This window comes from Thunnus albacares, chromosome 19, assembly GCF_914725855.1.
Source record: "Thunnus albacares chromosome 19, fThuAlb1.1, whole genome shotgun sequence".
In the NCBI taxonomy this organism is placed as follows: domain Eukaryota; kingdom Metazoa; phylum Chordata; class Actinopteri; order Scombriformes; family Scombridae; genus Thunnus; species Thunnus albacares.
Genome location: NC_058124.1, coordinates 22,411,445 through 22,432,395, shown reverse-complemented (window position 1 = coordinate 22,432,395; position 20,951 = coordinate 22,411,445). Strand labels below are relative to the sequence as shown.

The following is a 20,951-nucleotide window of genomic DNA, read 5'->3' as shown; positions in this document are numbered from 1 at the left end:
CAACATTAGTGCACACATGAGGGATATCTAAGGTTACTGGATCTTGTTTCTGTTGTTACAAGATTTAAATGTTATAAGAGAGCTTCAGCAGTAGTGCTTTATAGATGAATATCATGAGATTAATATTTCTTCTTGTCTGTAAGGAAGTCCATCCAACTTTGTGATACAGAGAACAATGATGAGTACAAAGTGTGTAATTAGTGATAAAGCTTAATTAACTATGATAAACAGGGTTTAGCTGCTTAAGTGACAATGGAGCAGCAGGATAGTACAGAATATCTCCATGATCAAGACGTGTGAGGTCGACTGCAATATAATCGTGTGGTTTGAAAAAGACAGACAGCCTTTTATTCTATACGAGAGGTTCAATGTTGAATATGAATCTTGAATAACAGTCTGCTATTTGCATGACTCAGCAAGAGTGATGTTGGTACCATTTAAAGTTTTACTGGCAGTACAGTCAGAGTCACTGGTGGAGGTGGAGGACACCATGAACTCGGTCCTTTGCATCTAAAACAAGTCTGTGATTGAGAAGTGATGGTTGAAAAGCATCAAAGGCAGACTGAAGACGAGCCACAGTCTGGGTCCCTCTTATAAAATTGTGTCATTTGCTGAAAAAAAATAAAAATTGATATTGAAGTACTGATTTGGAAGAATGATGTTATTCATGTATAATGTGAATAAGCAATGGGCATGTGAAAATAATTGCATTGATCAAGAAAAACACTGATACAAGAAAGATGTATTTCACAATGAAAAATAGAATTTATTGAAGGGAAAATATAGTTTAAAAAAAAAAATCATCATCACAGTGCAGCAGTTACAAAACTTCATTTCTTCTTTCACCCTGTTAGAGTTTCAAGTTCAGCTCTATTGCACCTGTCAAAAAAAATAAAATACAGAGTCCATATGGATCTCGCACCCGATTTGTAATCATGCCGAACAGAGATTTAGACGTAATGACACAAAAGAGCCCCAGAGAACAGAAAAATAACCATGTGCATAGAATATTTAAGGAATGTATTTGTTTTATGTAACAGACTTTATGTTTACGTGTTCAGGAGTCCTTCATTAATCCCTCATATTGTAGCTTTCACAGCACTACTGTATCTAGCATATCTAGCATATCGGGATGTCGTCTGAGCAGCAGGCCACTGCGTAGATGACGCTGACCAGACACAGACTGCCAGCAGACACAGCCGTGCTGGAGCTGAAGACGCTGTTGTCGGTGGTGGGCTCAACGCTTGTGGTTGAGGTCGTGGTATGATGGGTTGTGGTTGAGACGGTGGAAAGATCGCTTGTGGCGGACGGTGGCTCAGTGACATGGCTGCTGGTCGAGGGGGGCTCGGTGGTCGGGATACTCTTGACGGAGAAGGCGCGTGACTCGGCGCCCCACTCCTTCAGAGTGAAGACCATGGTCAGGTTCTCACCTGCAGGGAGAGGAGATGTCATTGTTACGGTGTTTCATTTAAAAACAAAGTGTTTAACAGTCATTTGGAACGATTTCTATGTAGAAATGTTTCATCAGAGAAGTAAGATCCAGATTTCTGTTGTGAACACGTTTCTTTCTACAGGAAATGATCATTAAAAACTGAAGAGCAAAGTCTCTCAGTCCTTTGGTAAGAAGCGGATACACATAATCATATCAGCTGCTTATGTTCATTATTATTAGTCTCATTATCTCTGATTATTAATGTCTACAGACTTTTGATCTTGCACAATGTGGAGTTGCCTTGTAACAAAGTTTAGATATGCTTCAGTAGGAACAACAAAATACCTAAATTATGTTATTTGTTTACTGCAAAGCCTGATTTCCTTTTACGGTGGAATAAAGTTCATCTTAACATGAAATTCCACTCTGACTCTCACAGAGGAACCTTTCATATCATATTATGCATCTTAACAGGTTATTATTTTTACTCTTTTGTCACTTGTGACAGCTCTTAGCCTGTTTATGATGTTTGTATTTTATTAATTGTTGAAACAATGTTTTGAGGCTGCCCTCTTGGCAGTCCTCTGTTTGTAGGATTGATTTTAAAAAAAGCAGGATGCAGACGCACCACTGTTGGTGATGGACAGGTCGGTGAAGTTGGCCCAGCAGGTGCTGAACAGGATGGTGGCGTTTCCTTCCAGTCCGTCCACGCTGTGGCCACTGGCGTTCTTCAGGCTGGCTGTGACGGTGAGAGTCGTCACGCCCACAGAGACACAGTTACCCTGCAAACGACATCACAGGTCAGTGTTTACAGACACCAGTTACTCTAAACTAAATTGATAAAAATGGTACCAAATTTGAAAATGAGGAGATGATTAATTAAATACAGCCAGCAAATACAACCTCATTTAGGCTAAAATATTTCAAGATGGTTCTAGATGAGAAAAATGTGTTTTTGACCACTAAACAGACAAAAAATTAATTAAGAAAATTAAAAACTAGAACTTGAAGCAGTAAGAAATGTACTGTAAGTACTGTAAAAATCCTCAACAACCAACCAAACAACAGAGGATGCCTGTTAAAAATGCAACTTTACTATTTATTAATCCAATAATAATCCAAAAACTCCCCCAAATAGTGGGCCAACATCAGTCCGTGCAGCTTTAAATCACAGTTTATGTCATTTCTCTGACTGATAATTAGCTTTAATGTCAGCTGTGCAGTGATAATGTTTGTTTGGATTTCTGTCAGTGCTTCACCTCCTCATCCACAGCCATGAGACGGGGCTGCTGGTGCAGAGGACCCACGTAGACCCCCGCCATCGGCTCCTCAATCAGCAGCAGGTTATTCACACTGGACACGTAGCTCACTTTTTCCTCTTCCCTTGTCACTTCCTCTTTTGCGACCTGAGATAAAAAAGAGGAATGAAGCAGTGAATGTCTGGAGAAACGCCCGTCGGTATGAGCACTCGTTAATATTCAATTACTTTAGTCCTTTTCAAAAAACGTAATTGTACTATGAGTCGTACATCATTCCAGCTGGGGTCAGAGGACGGAGGAGGAGGAGGGATGATGCCCATCGAGGAAACTTCGAAGCCGATGGACTGACTGAGGTTACCAGAAACGGCCGCCTGACCCAGATCATCGGCAATATTCTTCAACAAAGTGAAGTCCTCCTCGTCTGAGAAGACAGAGAGAACAGAGAGACGTTACAAATATCCTGCGGTGATCTGTGTTTTCTGTTTTAGCGCTAATAGGGTCTGTAAATACGATTCCAGTGCAGAAATCATACTGCTCACTAACCGTCGGTGCTGTTGGTGGTCTGCTGGACTGGAGGTTTCTTGATCTCCACCTCCACCTTCAGGCCCGTGGATCTCTTCCTGCGCCGTGCGCCTCCGTCCTCCCGGATGATATTGGTGATGCGGATCATATTTGGGGGAACTTTGAGGAACAAAGCAAGGTTCTCGATCAGGCTGTCTCCAAAGAACTCTTCTTCAGTCATGGCAGGCATATCGAAGGCAAGGAAGAGAACTGGGGAGGTTCGGATCTGCACCGGTGTGGAGCCTCTCAGCACGACCTTCAGCATCTTGTAGTCCTGGTCGAAGTAGTTGGTGCCCACAGTGGAGTTCAGCTCGGGGACGTACTGACCTGGAGAGACAAGATAAAGAAAAACAGAAGATATGATTGTTGAATTGCTGAGAAATTTTGAAAAAAAAAAAATCTATTTTGTGTCTTACATCCTCAGTTGTCACCTCACTCTGTTTTTTCTATCACACACAATTCATCCAAAAGAAAAACGTCTATGAAAAACTCTTTGTATGGCTTTTATCTTTATTGTTATGATGGTTTGTTGGCTTTTAATGTTAGAAATCAGGCAGCAACTTAAAATCAGTGATTATCCAGAGAGCCAACAGTCAAATCATCCATCTTTCAGTTGAAGAATCAACTTTTCCAACAAAAGTCAGACATTTAAAGCATGAGTTGCTCTGAAAACTTGTTTGTTCAGGTGCTTATGGTGAAGTTGGAAAAATTAATTTGTAATAATGATAAAATAATAATAAAAAGTTTGTTTTATGAAACTGTTAAATGATACAGAAATCCTCAGTGCAGCCATGTTGGTAATCCAGGACTTAAAGCTCTTTTTACAGTTACTGCTCACTTTACTTTATCTTAATAACATTAGTTAACAGGCAATTTAATGCTGTTGATGTGATTATATGTTTGTAGGTAATATTATGTAATGACAACAGCAGCACAAATCCTGCCAATAATCTTATTAGGACAGAAATGTGACCTGTCCCTTAATCATCCATTTCAGATGTAGTTGTTTTGGTTCCTCTGACAGACAAACGTGAGCTCCAACACTAAAAACAAACAGGCAATTTAATCACATGTGAAGAAATGTGACCAAATTGTGGACTATTTCACTTTCAGGTGTAAATTACACTTAGAGGGAATAAGAAAACTCTGCTGCCAGACATTAGATGATTCTGACATTGACCTTGACTTTTTCTACAATATCTGCACATGGAAACTACGGTATTGTTAAGATTAGAAAAAGAATTTGTTACAGTTAAAAAAAAAGGGGGAACATTAATAACAGGTCTGTGTTGGCCTCTACATAAACGACACAATACTTTCAGCATTGGCACAAGATGTAAGTTGTGACCTGTGGTGACCAGCTGTAGAATGCTGGTCTGAAAAAGAGAGACATAATCTGAATATGCTGTTCAGATACTGCAGCTGTTAATATTTTCTGAACTTGATTACTCTTACATAATCTCCGTGTGTGTGTGTGTGTGTGTGTGTGTGTGTGTGTGTGTGTGTTAAGCATTAGCACCTGCAGAGATTGGCTCCTTCAGGGTGTAGTCAGTGTTGTCAGCGTTCCACTTAGCGTTAGTAGGAGGGATCAGATTGTTGTCAACGTACACATCCAACCGCTGAGGCTTTGAGTAGAAGACTGACACCATGATGCTCTGCACGCATTCAAAAACAAAAGGTCACTTTGTGAAAAATGAGAAAAAAGTGACTGAATTGAAGCTGAAGTGAGATTTACAGGATATATCTATGTTTTATAGGTTGGGAAACTTAACTGATGTGTGAAGAACTATTAAAATAATAACCCAATTTGAATTAATGTTATTAATATTGTGGATTGTGAGTGTGCACTGACCTCAGATGGATCAGCATTAAGCATCATGAGGCGAAGTTTCTGAGGGCTGACGCTGCTGAAGAAGATGTCGAAGCTGCGGCCGGTGGCCACGATGCTGTGGAAGAGAGAGACTCTCTTCTGACAGGTGTAGCCAGCACACCACCCATGATCCTGAGGGCCTGGACACACAAACACACACCTGAATTAAACACACGTTCTCTGTAATTTTTTACACCTAGTCCTGGTTGTATCAGGAGTCTAAAACTGGTCCTTACCATTGATGAGATCCACAAAGCCATCTCCGAGCACAGCGACTGGGGACAGCCGCCTGGTCTCTGTGTCTGAGTCAAGACTCTCAATCACCAGCATCCTGTAATTCAGCCCGAAACACTTGTAGCCCTGCCAGGTACTCATGTACGTGCAGTCTTCTCTGATCACACCTGAGGAAAGATGAAGCAATGACAGACAGTCAGACAGAGCCTCTGCTTTGTTTCTTTTTCTTATATTACAATTCCATTCAAAGAAGTTGTACAACCCATTTTACCGAGGTTTACTCAGAAAAAAGCATCGTCATTTGGAGAAGAGTTGTGCGATCTGTCATCCAGAAAGACTCCCTAGTGTTGTTTTGTACCTTTGTGTGGAGCGATCTGGTTCACAGGGATGCGGCTGCCGTTGGGGAAAGTAAGCATGACTTTGGGGATTCGGTAGTCGCCCAGCCCCCTCCTGGGGTCTCCTCCCCACTCGTACTCAGACTGAGGCACCACAGCTCCCACTGCGCCCAGGAACGAGCCGTCCAAGTCCTTCAGCATGCTTTTCTTCTTCGCGTCGCACTCCATGTCCACACAGTTAGATGGGTCAACTTTACTGAAACACACATCGCTGATTTTACTCTTTGTCATATACTTATATTTAAAAATCAAAAACACATAAACAACCAAATCATATGCAGTTTTATGTAAAAATACACTTGTTTTTTAATCAATTTAAATAATAAATTAAAGCAGCAACCATTACCAAGTTTGGTTAGTTTGAGCAAGATGTGCACAGTTTACGTTTAACAGTTACAAAAAACAGAAAAATAACAAATATGAAAATCAACACATCATTGTAATAACTTGTGTTCATCTGTAAACTATTCGATTTCTGCTTTTGTCAGTGCATCAAAGACGTATCCAGGTGTATCATTTATCAATATCTGGCAAATGTCTCCAGTATTTTGTTTACATCTCATAGATCTTTCAGCTGTATTTTCTCAGTTTTTTTTCATTCTGTTTATGATTTACCCCAGATCAGCCCTGTGGATGAAGACTTTGGCCCCCTCTGCGCTGTCGATCATTTTGATGCCTGAAACCTGCACAGGGTGCTGCAAGTCCTCGTTTATCGGGTTGGTGATGAACATGATGTTCGTCTCGCTGGAGCAGACGTTTCGGAATCCAACGAACGTCGTGTCTGGAAAAAGAGAAAACAGGAAAATAAGGAATAGATTTTCTTCAAATTACTGTGAAGATTTTGATCACGACAGCAGCATAAAATACCTTTTAAATTAAACTAATTTGGACGCAGAATACAGAGCCTGAACTCACCGTTGACTGTCATCAGTCCTTTGATGGCGTTATAGTTGTTGTTCAGATGATGGACCTTTATCGGGGCGGTGTTGTGTCCAGATCCAAAAGTGGGCCAGCAGATTCCAGATCTGCCACCTGCACAGAGTTAAAACAGAGACCCAAAGTGAGGAGAGGAAGATTTATTTTTAATTTTACCAGCCTGCATTTATATGGAATAAAAAGATCCAGCATTTTAATTCATATTCAAGGTGTTGGTTGGTGATTAAATAGTCAAAATTACACAGTCTCTTTTTAAAAATGTAATCATAACCTCCAACCCTAAAAACAGTTTCTGTATCAACACAAATCTTTATCTTTTGAGTTATCAGCAGGATAATATATATATTTAATTAAGGCAAATCCAAAAAGACATTGAATTCAAAAAGAAATTTAAACAGATTTAAGACCTCTAAAAGCCTGTAGCAACTGTATAGTATATTAATTATATATACCCTGTACACTATATCAATTTTCCCAGCTTAAAATGACATGGTATCCCTAAATTAAAACATGAAAATAATCCAAATCAATCTACTTTATAGCAGTGATATATTATCTGTGTGCTGTACCATTGAGAGGTCTGGGGGCTCGATGGCCTTCACTGATCGCCATGTTGAAGTCGCTGCTGGACAAAGTGTCTGCACAGTTGAAGTTCGGGCTGCTGCCAACGATCAGCGCGTTCTGGGAAAAGAGGAATACGACTGTCAATAAAAAAAAGTCACAACTGAATGAAATATGAGAGACAGTAGAAACAAATACTGACTGAAACGCTATAAACTTGTTACCTGAATGTGAACTTTCTTATCAGCGAACGCGTGGGTGACAGAAGGAGGAGCGAAGATGAGAGGCATGATGCCCATCCCGTTGTCCACCAGGGTCACGTTAGAGACAACGACATTTGAGATGGTCTGCAAAGGTTAGAGGAAGAGGAAGATGTTGTAATTTCCTGGAGATAATCTAGATTATCTGAAGCCTGCATCTCCTGGTCTTTATTGTTTTACAAGGACCCATAAACTCCGATAAATGTCGGGAACAAAACTAATTGATATCAAGGTCAGAATAAACATGATCTTAAAAAGTGAGCAGAAACAGAATCGACCTTTCATCTTTAGTAATGTGCTAAATAAAAGGTTTAAACTCATTCTACAACTGTCTAGATCAGAGCAGGCTGCTCATTCTGCTCTTCATACTTGGTCTCTGTCGTATCTGAATAAATCCCCAGTTTATTTTACATTTCCTGACCCTTGACCGGAGTCACAACTCAACACTCTTTCCTCTTGATGTAGTTAAATTTAGTCCAAAAATAATCTCTGAGCTTCTTTTTTTGTTGAGGAATAAAGCTTGTAATTCAAGGTAAGTGTACCTGGAAGTAGATGCCGTAGTCAAAGCTCTTCCAGATGAAGAAGCCCTGAATGAAACTGCAGCCGGGCAAACCGTCTTTGTTCAGATACACACCGAACAGACCGCCGTGAGCCTCGTTATGAATCCACTTCTCGTTCTCATTCACATTTCCTGCACAAGTATAAGTCATGTGGGGAAAAAGTCTTTGAGGATGTCTGACTTGCACCTTTTTCCTCAGTCTGAGCAAAAGCACCAAAATAAAACCTGCAAACTGAAATCATTAAAAACATCCGTGTTTTTACTACCTGGGCATGGTTCGCCATCGATGCGGTACGCCACTCTCTCGTAACCTGCCACGATGTTATTCTGCAGCACGACATTCGTCCCCTCGTTGACCTGATGTTACAGAAAAAAAACAGGACAGGTCACAAAAGCGGCCATAGTTTTTTTTTAAAAGGTATAATAAGTTCTTATATTTTGGGAAAACAGACCTCGATGGCAGCGTTCCAGGCGTAGTTGAAGGGTTCCTCTCTGCCCTGGTACGATCCAGGCCACAACGTCATCATCACCAGGTTTCTCCTCACTGTGGTCTTGTTGCCCCAAATTCTGATACCTGCAAATGGACAAATTTTAATACACGAAAGAGCTTCTGATCAGTGCTGGTGAAGAGTTGCTTCTGTTACTGTGGTCACATTTAATTTGGATAATCACGGCCCATGTGCAAAATGTATAGCATTTGTAAATCATTACAGTGTATTAGTGTTTTCTCTCATTCCTCAGTTAAATTTATGTGTCTACATAAATGATGCAGCTATATTTATATATATATATATATATATATATATATATATGAGGATACATGTATGTAAAATCAAAACTAAAATTAGATAGAAAATGTTTAAATTAGATTTTAATTGTTTCTGTTAGGATTGAAATTGGAAACAGCATGTATGAAAACAACTTGTAAAGCGATACATTATATAAAGTTAACAGTGTAGTGTTTACCTTCTCCGACAGTACGGTGGACGATGTTGTCGTCAACGTTCAGCCCTTCTGTTCCAAAGACTCCGATGGCCGGAGAGAAGCCGTCATGGAAAGCGCAGCCCTGAAGATACGAATCTTCTCCTGAAACCTTTTTAACAAAGAAAAGACAAAATTCATTTTAGATCTCGTTAAGAAACTGAATGCCTCCTGCTAAGATTCCTCTCTCCTCAGTGAACTCAGTGCTATATTTAGTCTCAGCGTCGGCTTCATATAGCGGCCACGTGAACTCCTGCTTGATATTACAGAAAATAAAAAAAACAAAAAAACTTGTTGTTCTCCCAGCTGTATGTCAAAAGTCCGTGATGCAGCCTAAAATGTCTTTTTCAGGAACAACAGCCCACAAACCAAAGATATTCAGTTTTCTCTCATAGAGGACTAACAAAACTAGAAAATACTCACATTTAAGAAGCTGGAACCAGAGAATTTTGACATTTTTTGACATCCAAATTTAAAAATTATCCAAAAAAATGACCCAAAATGATCAATCAATTATCAAAGTAAGTAGTGATTAATTTTACTAATCATTGCAGCTCTAATTGCTTTCATTGATACTCTAACATTTCTAAGACTTTTTTGCTTTATTTAAATTGCATTTGAACCAAACAATTCATCATTGTTGCACAAGAATATTAATACATGACTACATATTACTTATATTTTTATGATTAGAGAAATAACTATTGCAGCTAAATAATACGATAAAACTGGGTTGTGAACCCAGTATGGACATTGAAATCAACTAATGTTCAATTTAATATTTTTTAAATAGGAATATTAATACAGAAGTTTGTTGGACATGTCTACCATCTTTTAAATCACTTCATAAACTTACCTTTCCGAGGTTGAGGAAGGTCACAGAGTAGCGAGGATCGGAGTAGTCGGTCCAGCCCTCCTGACCAGAGCGGAAGAACTCCACATTCCTGATCTGAGCCTTGCCTAAAGAATAAAATATAAAACAATGTGTTAAATATGTTTCAATAACAAGCAAATAATCAAAAGACTGAATAAACAGTCATACTAGGGCTGAATATCCAAATAACACAGAATTTACTTTAAACTCACTAAATAAAGAAGGTCTGCTCACCTTTATAGTTGATTCCATCCCAGGAGTAGGTGCCGACCAACAGTCTGGCTCCGAACGAGTCCTTCATCATATCTGGATACTCCTGACCGATGATCTTGATGTTTCTGGTCAGGAGGCCGACATCAGCGGCCAGAGTGTAGGAGAGCGACGTACCTGAGACGGAGTGAGTCTCACCTGGACAGAGAGACAGAGGGATCAGTTTATAGGTTGCAGTCCCATTTTCCCGGGTTTCTCCCGTATTTTCACCCCCTCTCCTGCTGTGCTCCCGTTTTGTTGTTTCTCACAGGAAACTCCCATAATTTGCACAGTTCCCTCAACCTTTATTATGAATAATCGTCACACACATGGATCCATAAGTTTTATATGTTTGTCTGATGTTGCCAGATCGTCTACGAAACACAATCTACATCATCATCAAATTCTGCATCATTATTAAGTTCTGGAGACATGTGCTGTGTCTGTGGAGACAGATATTGAACTGACCGATGTGCGTGTGGGCCAAAGGCTGGTCCAGGGTCAGTACAAGGCCGTCTGATGACACGGCAGTGATCTTGTGTTTTTCTGTTTCTGATGCGTTGTAGCTAGTGGTGGAGATGGCGACCTCGTCTCCAACCTGCAAACACAAGCAGATATGTAAAAAACAGTAACTGATTACTGGCTGTTACTGGTTATACTGGTATTAAACATTCATATTCAGAGAAGCTGTAGCAGTGTTTAGATTTAGTACAGTCTTCATAACTCAAATGTACACTTAGATATGAATATTTCTGCTTTTAAGATCTTTACATTTAACACAAAATACTGTGTTCAAAGTAAATAAAATAAAACCACAGAGACCTTCCAGTCGACGGACTGTGTCAATCTCAGGCTGTTGGAGCCGGCGTCAGCTGTAGCAGCTAGTTTGGTGTGGTAAACGTTGTGAGGTTGTCCGTAGAGCTCCAGCGTACCAAACACACCTGTTGGACAATAGAAAAACAGACTTAGTGCTCAACTATGTGTCACCTCACATCCGTCTGGGCTGGGATGATTCATTTTACGGTGTCACTTAATAATATTATGTCTTTGTCAGCAAAGACAACGCCTGTCAATCCCAGCATGGTGGACTGTACAATCAAAACTGTGAATTAAGAATTCAAACATCTTCTGAGTGTAGCACAGTTATAACATTTTAATAAACCATCACAAAATCTGAAAAGGGTATAATTAAAATATAGATTTTCTTCAATCATTGATTGATTTATAATATACTATTATAATATTCTGACTTAAATATGATGTAATTTGAAAATATATTAAATATTTGTTTTGTTTTGTCTGATCAACAGTGCAAAACTCAAAGATATTCAGTTTATTATGATGTGTGATGTGATGTGATGTTTGAGAAGCTAAAACCAGCAAATATTCTGCATTTTTCCTTAAAAAATTACTAAAATGATTATTCAATTATCAAAATTGTTACGGATTAATTTTCTGTCGATCGATTGATCATTGCAGCTCTACATTACATACACTGCAAAATTGCATTATAGTTTCTGTTAGAATAGTAAATGTCTTTATATCAGTTATATATTTTGTGTTCAGAATGTTGTTGAAACAACAAAATGTTTCTCATTTATCTCCCCGACAAACATTTGCTGTTAACAGCGACCGTCAGATCTTAAACCTGACACAGTCTTCTTACCCAGGACTTTGGATCCCTGGTTGGGCCCGTTAGGCAGAGGCCAGTCAGGAGTGCGGTGGTTCCCTCTCAGTTTGATGTGCAGCTGACCTCTGAATGGCTCGTCAGCCCGTCCTGCCATCATCCTGCCGCCCTGAAACACGATGAGACATGAACATCACTTCACTGAACATCACAAACTCAGACTGTGACTCATACAGTTTGTGTCGTACTGTGATCTCATCTTCATTTTGATTCACGGTAGTTTCTATAGCTGCACTTTTCTCTTTGCCTGTTCAATCATGGTTAACTGTTGTTGCTCATACAAAATGCCTAAATCTTAATAATACATTATCTCCTTATTTATACTTCACAAACACATCTATTGCTGCTGCTGAGACATGAAAGGCATCACTCCTTGTGTGAAACAATCTCCCCTCCCTCCGAAAATACGCCTACAGCTCCACCCGCTGGTTGTTTATAGAAAACACCTTCAGGAACTGATTATAGGTTCATTGTTGTTTTATGTCCAGCAGTGAGAGACACTAAACTAACATTTATTGACATGAAAGCTGGTTTGCCAAATTGAAACAATCTCAAATCAAGGTCAAGGTTATTTTTACTGTCTCCTGCAGGAGAAAATAGTCTTGGATTGAGGGGGCTGCAGCAACATCAACATCAAACAAAAGAAAAAAAAAAAAAAATAAGGGCACATGTGCAGAAGTTAGCCTGAAATAAAATAAGTTACAGTTACCAGTTAAGTACAGAACCATTCACTCTACTAAAAAAATACAAGAATTGTAAGGCAAAACATCTCAAAATTTGGTAAATAAATTACCAGCAAACAGACACGACTGTTTTCTCGCCTCCCTTCCCTTCTATCTATCCTCCAGGAATTGCCCATAAATAAATTTAACTGATAGAGGGACACATGAATAATCACTGGACTGATGTGAAGCGATAAAGTAGATAAACATGTGAACCAGAAAGATAACTGAACACTGACCTGGATGGAGATGTAAACAGCATCGATCACAACGGTCCTGTTCTCGGGTGTAGAGCGAGCCTGTCTGCTGGAGTCGGGGATCTCGAGAACTCCCAGGACCGTCAGCTTGTTGAGGGGAGGAATGTCGCTGTCCAAAACGACCCACTTTCCTGAGGGCCAACGCAGATACAAAGGTATTGTATTAAAGGTTCATTACTATTTGAAACTGACTTTTTGGTTGTTATTATGAATTTCTTTTAAATTTCAAAAGTCTTGAATGAATTTCCAGTAATTGGTGCTTAAAATATACAAATCTTTTTTATTATCAAACTGTTTCACCAGACAAGCTTAAGACTGTCTAAAAGTCATCTTATGGTGAAGGAAATCATGATATCATTTGTAAATCGACATGCAACAACTGAGATGGACAAAAAAAAGCAAAACTGTCCACATGATGAAGATTTCCCCAGCAGATGTCCTCTCCTTTAACTCAGTCAAGATTTTTAGGGGTTTTTATTCCAGATGTTACCTGATGGGATGACCACATCAGTGCCCTCTGCTGGTACAGTGAAGTTATTCTCAGCTGAACTTTTCCAGAAAGCATCACTGGACCAGCGACTGGAGAAAAAAACACACAGCATTAGAAAGACCAAACCAGAGTCAACATAATAACCACTTTATATCAACAGTGTTTGCTTTTAATGCAACAATTGCTCCCAATTTGATGATAACTTCTGATATTGCAAAAGGTTTTGATGAGTTTTCAGTATGTTTGCTTTAAAGCGATAAAATTTATAAATAAAGTTTTGTGATGTCTCACTGTAGCTAATGAGTTTAAATGTGTTTCCTGCTCATGAATGAAATGTTGCAGAGAGGGGAAACATACATGAAGTCCTCTGGTCGGCCGGTGGGTAAGGGGGCGAGCGTGGCTGGAGGTGGTGGCGTTGGTGGGATGCAGTCGGGATAGAAGCAGCGGTAGACCCTTAAGTTCACGCCAACGTCGACCATGGAGCGGTCAACGCTGTTGCGACGCTCGCGCTGGCTGGTTTTCCCAGACACTGTAGGAACACAACAATGTCGAGTGAATGAAGACGCACAAATCACTGAATCATTGAATGTTTCTAAACATTTTGATATTTTAGTGTGATTTAATGATAAATAATCTGGAGGACAAACTATGAACTCCAATTAGTGATCTGAATGAGGCAAACTATCACTAAAGCACAAAAAGATTTAAGTTACAGAGACAGACTAACAAAATGACTCTGGTACTAAAAATAATGGTGATAATAAAGCAGATTTAAGTGTGTTAATACTGTGATTTAACAGTATTCCGTAATACACAATGTGTACTATATGACCTTTTTTTATAACCTACATAACCTATTTTTTTTATGGTCCACAGAAAAAAAATGCTAAATTTGTCAACAAATAACCAATCGTAAAGTTTTCTGTATCCACTGGCTACTGAAATCATTAAGTGTAGCTTTAAAAAAGTGATTATTTAATATTGTTAATAATTTATTTATTAATATTATAGGTTATAAGATACTAAACTTGAATATACATTTATATAAAAAACAAGAAAAACACTCACATGTGAGAAGCTAAAATCAGTGACTAGCTGACATTTTTCCCTTATATTATAAATGACTTAAACGATTAATCCATTATCAAAATGATCACTACAATCAATGGATCCATAATAAAGCGCGTCTAACCGATGTAGTAGAGGTTGTTGGAGTTGTCGTCGAAGTACCAGTCTCCGTTGTCGTTATCGCTGAAGCTTAGCGGCGTCGATGAGCCGTTCCTCTCGTCGACTATACGGAACCTGTCGGGACTCTGGGTGAAGTTGTGGTTCATGATCATGTATTGATCTGACTGTATGAGGGAAAAAGCACAAGTAGAAACATCAGTGTGCAAACAGGCAGAAAGCCCGCCTGAAATTTGATTGACGATTAGATAATTTGCTTATACGACTATTGAGAGAAAATATCTACTGTAAATGTACCTTGAAGCCGAAGAACTTTGCGTTATAAGTGATGTTTGTGAGATGGTCCATGTCGTTGAAGTACCAGTTGTAAGTTTTTCCAGAAACCAGCATAACCATCCAGCCAAGCTTATGAGTCATTCTCTTCTTCAAATAGGGAATCACAGTGGTGCCTGTAATAGTGTATTTTTTTCATTCAACAATGAAAACACACAGTCAGACAGTCTTATATTACAGCAAAGACATTTATATATTTCCATCAATGTGGCAGTTTTAAGTGATTAAAAAATGTAAACAGAATACTGAAAACTGGTGAACCTATCCTTTAATGGCAGAACTCTACTTCAATTCCCATTAATCACCAGTAGAGGTCAATAAAGGTTCCAGATTAGTTCCTTCTTCTTCAACAACAAACATGACATTTGAAAGTAGCAAGTCTGTGTGTTTTAAATACCATGTTCGTTGGTCATGATGACATCCTTGGCCTTCAGAGAGGCGGGTGTGGGGTTGTTGAATGACAAACGATGGAAGTTGACGGTGTGGTCGCACACGGCGCCGGGGAAACCGACGCTCCACTCGGCACTCTGGGTGCAGTGCGCAGGGTCCAGCAAGGCGCTCATAGGCACGACTTTGTGGTCGACGTTCCCTGGAAAACAAGTAATTATAATCAATGTAGGCTGTATTAACCTCACGTCTAAAACTGAGAGCCATAGAGTTCCACTGTCATCTAAAAACTATTAAAAATTCATGAATGAGTGACATGTTCCTTCATTACCATGAACACATCCTGTAGTTTATATTGAGTCAATCCCATATACACCATCCTGCTACTGTAAATATTCTCTAGAGCACCGAGTGTGTATTAATCCACTGCTGAAAATAGTCCCCAAATGTCCCACAAATGTGCTATTTCCTCCTGTTTGAGTGATTATTGTTTAAACTACAGTGCTCACCTGTTTTAGGAAGTTACTGAGCCTTTTTTAAAAATAAAACTGTATATTTTTAAGCTGTTTTTAAAAACTTCCGTCACACTTACGAGTGTCAGACGACAGAAAGTACTCAGAGACAGACAGAATTGTTGGTTTTGGTCTTATATAATCCCAGACTTTAATAAGAATAATTTTCTGATATAAACCTAATGGTTTTAGGGACTGATTAGGTATGTATGTGGGAAGGTTTTACAACTCTTATATAACAAACTGATCATTATTATGACTATTAAGTGAGAAATAGGAGCAATACATCAAAAAAATTAGCAGTAAGAGACGGAAGACTGAGTACCTGTGAGGGAGCCGTCGGTGTCCACCAGCTGCACCTCATGCTCCCACCTGAAGCCGGCCTTGTTGGGTGAGTCGAAGTACTGGATTCCACTAAACCTGACAGCCCAGCCTCCGCACCGATCCACACACGTCCCATCGATAGAGGCTACCCCGATGGCTGAGCAGGAGCCGCGGTTGAAGTTGATGAACTTGGTGTTAACGACGCTCATGCCATCATCGAGTGGCGCGATGACACCTCGGTGCGTGCAGGAGGAGTCTCCCAGTCCGAGTTCGTCCACATGGGCCACGATGGTGCTGTTGGACACCATCGCCCCTCCGTTCTCTCCGAAGCCGCTCACGGCCCACTGCAAGATGCGCTTGGCTTCAATGCCGGCTTTCTCGTTGTTCACCATGACGAAGCCGTTGAACTGCACAGCGCCCACGTTGACCCACTCAGCACCTTTCTCGCAGTTCCAGGTGGTGAGGGAGTTGAAGACAGCAGGCTCGGGGGTTCTGGAGCGGCAGCCTCCGTCCTTCATTGGGAAAAACTCTTGGAAGATCCAGAGGCCGAACCAGCCCTGGGAGTGCACGGTGTTGTTGTGAAACTCACCGAGGGGAACCTTCTTCTGGCAGATGTTTCGGTCGAAGGATGGACCGTCAGGGTGCTCGTGCATGCGGTACCAGAAACCGAAGTGGGTCCCCCCCGCGGCGACGTTGTGGCGGACGATGTTGTTGGGATTGGTGACCCAGTAGGCTGCAGGAGTGACATCGTCGTTTAGCAGGCTTGTGCTTTGTTTGACGAACACAGCCAGGTTGTACTGCAGGATGTTCTCCGTCTCAATGCCGTCCTCGATGAAGAAGGCCCCGCCCATGATGTCGTAGATGACGTTGTGCTCCACCAGCAGCCGGTGGGTGTTGTGGATGGTTACGGCCCTGTTGAAGGTCTGATGGATCGCACAACCTCTGACGTATGACTTGTAGTTGATGTCTCCCATCAGATGCCAGTGGATGGGATAACGTCCCAGCCTGAAGGCCTGTCCAGCGTGGAAGACCTGTGGCACAAAAGCATCAAGACTTTAAAGTTTATCATTTCAATTTCAAGGAGCAAGAAATAAGAGATTGTGAGGACGAGGACTTTTAGAAAAAAACAGGTTGAAAGTTAAAACGTGGCCTGTTAAGACATGTCAAGTACCTCAACATATTCCAGTCTGCCGATTGCAAGATTCTCATTTGGCCGAGGTGCGTGGAACATGATGCAGCCTCCGAACTGATCGCTGCCGACTTCCTCTCCAAACCTTCCTTGGAAACACGTTTGTGTGGTGAATTCACCTGCAGCACACAGAACAGAGAGATATTAATATTAAAAACCAGTATGACCATATAGATGATGTTGTTATCGTCTCAAAATAAGTACAACGATGTAACAAAGTCTCTGTTGAATTGTGCGCTGTTATTTCATGAGGGTCATTTATTCTTAAATGAAAATGATAATGTAAAATAATTTAAATTAAACATTTTTCTTCTATTTGAAAGGCTTACAGTTCTACTCAATGCCAAGTTGTTGTTCTTTTTACTTTGATTCACTTTGATTTGATTGAATTTATTTTACTTAATGTAATCTAAGAGCTCATCCACAACGACACAGTACCTGTGTTAAAACCATCTGGGCAGGCTTCGATCTTGTCGTTCCATTCTTGGTGTTGGGATCCTCGAACCACGATGTTCCTGGTGAGGAGACCCACCTCTCCTCGGCCCTCAAACACCGTCCCGTCAGGCAGCGTGACGCTCACCCCGAGGTGAGTGTACTTGAGTGGTTCGGTCAGGGTGAGGGTCCTGCCGTCAGATGACACAGAGTCGATCTTCCTCACCTCGTTCTCTCTCTGACTGTGCCTAGAAAACAGAAATAAAAGAGTTAAGATCACGGCCAAATATCACAAAGCGAGATTACTTAGTTAGTTTAATTCAGGCTTTCCGTTATATGGTCCACCTCGTAACCAGTAAGCTTACTGGTAAAAATGAGTAATTATTCCTACAAGATTCTGACATGGATGAAACTGCCTTAACAATTAAATTACAGGTAATAAAGATAAATAGAAAGATTTTTAGAGCTCAGTTGAATCACTTTGCTTTCCATCACAACAATGTCAGAGATAATAAATGTTTCTGCACAACAATGTGTCTACTCAAGGTTTAAATACATACAGTTAGTTTAACAAATGACTGTTGTTATCATGCTGTGGACTTTTTATTAGAATAAACAAACATCTGAACCCTGTTAATTAGCTGTTAACAGTGCAACATGTTAGCCAGATAGCCCTTATCAATGTTAATTTTCTCTTATGCTTTTAGTCTTTTTTTACACAGTCATACTATCTCTATATACATTTTTCTCTGTGAAGTGGCTTTCTGAGACAAAATGGCACAATTGTCAAATTTCCAGTTATTTTCTGTACACCAGACTACAAATCATCTTCCTGACTGTATTTAGTAAGTCCAAAGTGTCCCAAAAATAATCATTTTAATAGTTGTATATTATTTTTATTTATTTATTTAGTTTCTTATGGTATTCTAGATGTATGATTGTATTCTATATCATGTAAATATTTCTTATTAATAACCTAATTTCCCCACAGTATCAACAGTTTCATTTTATATAATACTGAATAATCTGCTCATGGTTCTGATTTTTTTGACTGGCTTATAATTAGGAAACTTCACCTTTCTCATGTGAACACTCAAGTGTCAATTTATAGATTAAAATACAGTAAATATAGTAAATATGACAACAGTGAGCGATTTGCCTGTAACTTTTGTAAAAGAAAAAAATCTTGCAACAGAAAATATTAACATTGCTGCTGAATAACTATGTGATCATATGCATTTTATTGGAGTGAGATTTTTTTATACCTCAAAGGAGACAAATATGTGAATAATGCAGTTATTTTATCCCACATTTTCCTGTCAGGCAGGATTTTTGTGCTGCTGCTGAATGGCTGAGATTAATTTCAACTTTAAAGGATTTGGTTACTTTACAGGATTTGCTTGATGTCAGTTATAATCCTGACTTCTCCTCTTTGAGGGGTTTTCAACTTGACACCCTGTTATGAGAGAAACTGTTAAACCTCAGCCTCAAGGTGTGTGTATGTGTGTGTGTGTGTGCGAGAGCTCGTTTGTGTCCATGCACTCTACCTGTGGCCGGTAGAGGCGATGACAATCTCATCTCCGGCTTTCCATGTCACCGCCTCCATCAGCATCAGTGTGACGGAGCCATTAGTCACAGTCTGGGCCAAACGGGTCCAGGGGACAGGAACCGGAATACCTGGAGAGACAGGTTATCAACAATTACTTTCACCTTAGGAGGACAGGTGAGGTGTCACTGATGATAAAATCCCTGCAGGGCACATGACTCGAATTACACTGTCAGCTTACCATTACGTGACATAATGACTTGTGTGAATTTTTTTGGAATATTTGGGTCACAGCTATTTAAGTTTTCTGTTGCATAATGCCAAAACTTTTTGGATCAACATGTAGTAAACTGACTGTATTCAGATTCTTCACGTAAATAAAAGTAGCAAAACACCAATATAAAAATACTTCATTACAAGTCAAAATCATACTACAAGTATAATCAGCAACATATTCTAAGTAACAAAAGTAAAACTAGTCATAATCCCGAATGGCCCATAATTCTTGAAACAAGTTGATTTGTATTGACAATAGGTTGAAATATTACTTCTACAGAACAACTTTTTTCAAAACTGACTTTTTCATTTTTTATAAGAAAATTGACCTTTTACTTCACTGAAAAATACATCATGTTTAAGCAGGTGATCATACAGTATGTTTAAAAAAAAGCAAAATAACTAGATACTATAGGTTTCTCTTAAATGAAGTGGAGTTAAAACTACAATGTTTTCCTCTGAAACGCATTGGAGTATAGATATGAAGTAGCATAAAACAGAAGTACTCGGTACTTTGATTAAATGTACTTAGTTAATTTGATGTATTTGCAGCATTGATGTTAACAATTTGTACATCATCAGAGGTTTTTCCTTAATATGAATAATAATAAAATGTTTTATTCTTTAAAAAAGCTCATGTGATACTACGTGTACAAACGACAAGCTCATGTTTTAGAAGGGAGTTATGATTTGGACTATTTCTTAGCTGGGAGCAGTGACATGTCATTGTACCACATAAGGATTAAACAAATTACCTTTGGGCACCTGTTTCAGGCTTTAGTGCCAAGCTAAGCTAACCAGCTGCTGTCTGTAGCATCTAATTCTCATCTAACATGTTCTCAAGATGTGAATAACCATGTTTCCCAAAATATTTAACCATTCCTATAAGTTTCACAATCATAAGAAAAATCTCAATTTGAAGTGACATTTTTCAACTTTACAAATCAACCAACTGTAAATCCTCTGTGTGCACCAATGTTGTGTTTTCGTACCATGCAGGTCCAGCACTCCCTCTCTGACGGCCAGCGTTTTGGTTCCATACACAGGAAGTTCTGGTGAGCGCAGGTTTCCATGAAGTGTGATGATGGCTTTGTGTTGGAACGGCGCCCCCTCCTGGCCGATCTGCAGCCGTCCGCCGTCTGCGATCAGGATGTTTTCTGCCTGCAGCTCAATGTCCGCTTCATCAAACACCAAAGTCCCTCCTGAGCACAAAGAACTAGCAAGTTACAGACTAAATACAGGTGGAACAAAAAGAGTATGAAGTTGTCTAATGTGAGGTCCTCAAGTGTAGTTTGGTAAGATGCTCTGTCAAGATTAATATATATATATATTTTTATATTCATATTAAACTATTGGCACCAGTTACATCAATACAAATATGTGTCTTAAAAAAACATAAAAAATACATTCAAATCCTTAAAATGTCTTGTTTTAGTCACA

General features: G+C 39.6%; 1 protein-coding gene across 1 annotated transcript in view; it reads right to left on the bottom strand.

Moving 5' to 3' along the window:
- Nucleotides 1-743: 743 nt before the first annotated feature.
- Nucleotides 744-20,951, bottom strand: part of pkhd1l1.1 (PKHD1 like 1, tandem duplicate 1) — a 49,103-nt gene continuing 28,895 nt past the window's right edge. Inside the window, exons 44-76 of the mRNA XM_044335235.1 lie at nucleotides 20,504-20,713; nucleotides 19,237-19,366; nucleotides 17,696-17,937; nucleotides 17,240-17,376; nucleotides 16,070-17,099; nucleotides 15,243-15,434; nucleotides 14,810-14,961; nucleotides 14,520-14,679; nucleotides 13,685-13,856; nucleotides 13,328-13,416; nucleotides 12,820-12,968; nucleotides 11,838-11,967; nucleotides 10,994-11,112; nucleotides 10,640-10,769; nucleotides 10,157-10,330; nucleotides 9,905-10,008; nucleotides 9,034-9,160; nucleotides 8,520-8,641; nucleotides 8,334-8,424; nucleotides 8,051-8,199; nucleotides 7,473-7,595; nucleotides 7,257-7,368; nucleotides 6,667-6,783; nucleotides 6,367-6,532; nucleotides 5,715-5,947; nucleotides 5,359-5,523; nucleotides 5,105-5,262; nucleotides 4,772-4,907; nucleotides 3,235-3,579; nucleotides 2,961-3,112; nucleotides 2,692-2,838; nucleotides 2,061-2,214; nucleotides 744-1,430 (exon numbers count right to left, since the gene is read on the bottom strand). Coding sequence (XP_044191170.1) covers nucleotides 1,120-1,430; nucleotides 2,061-2,214; nucleotides 2,692-2,838; nucleotides 2,961-3,112; nucleotides 3,235-3,579; nucleotides 4,772-4,907; nucleotides 5,105-5,262; nucleotides 5,359-5,523; nucleotides 5,715-5,947; nucleotides 6,367-6,532; nucleotides 6,667-6,783; nucleotides 7,257-7,368; nucleotides 7,473-7,595; nucleotides 8,051-8,199; nucleotides 8,334-8,424; nucleotides 8,520-8,641; nucleotides 9,034-9,160; nucleotides 9,905-10,008; nucleotides 10,157-10,330; nucleotides 10,640-10,769; nucleotides 10,994-11,112; nucleotides 11,838-11,967; nucleotides 12,820-12,968; nucleotides 13,328-13,416; nucleotides 13,685-13,856; nucleotides 14,520-14,679; nucleotides 14,810-14,961; nucleotides 15,243-15,434; nucleotides 16,070-17,099; nucleotides 17,240-17,376; nucleotides 17,696-17,937; nucleotides 19,237-19,366; nucleotides 20,504-20,713 — 6,128 coding nt within the window. The 3' untranslated portion in view covers nucleotides 744-1,119. The remainder of the gene's footprint in view (nucleotides 1,431-2,060; nucleotides 2,215-2,691; nucleotides 2,839-2,960; nucleotides 3,113-3,234; nucleotides 3,580-4,771; nucleotides 4,908-5,104; nucleotides 5,263-5,358; nucleotides 5,524-5,714; nucleotides 5,948-6,366; nucleotides 6,533-6,666; nucleotides 6,784-7,256; nucleotides 7,369-7,472; nucleotides 7,596-8,050; nucleotides 8,200-8,333; nucleotides 8,425-8,519; nucleotides 8,642-9,033; nucleotides 9,161-9,904; nucleotides 10,009-10,156; nucleotides 10,331-10,639; nucleotides 10,770-10,993; nucleotides 11,113-11,837; nucleotides 11,968-12,819; nucleotides 12,969-13,327; nucleotides 13,417-13,684; nucleotides 13,857-14,519; nucleotides 14,680-14,809; nucleotides 14,962-15,242; nucleotides 15,435-16,069; nucleotides 17,100-17,239; nucleotides 17,377-17,695; nucleotides 17,938-19,236; nucleotides 19,367-20,503; nucleotides 20,714-20,951) is intronic.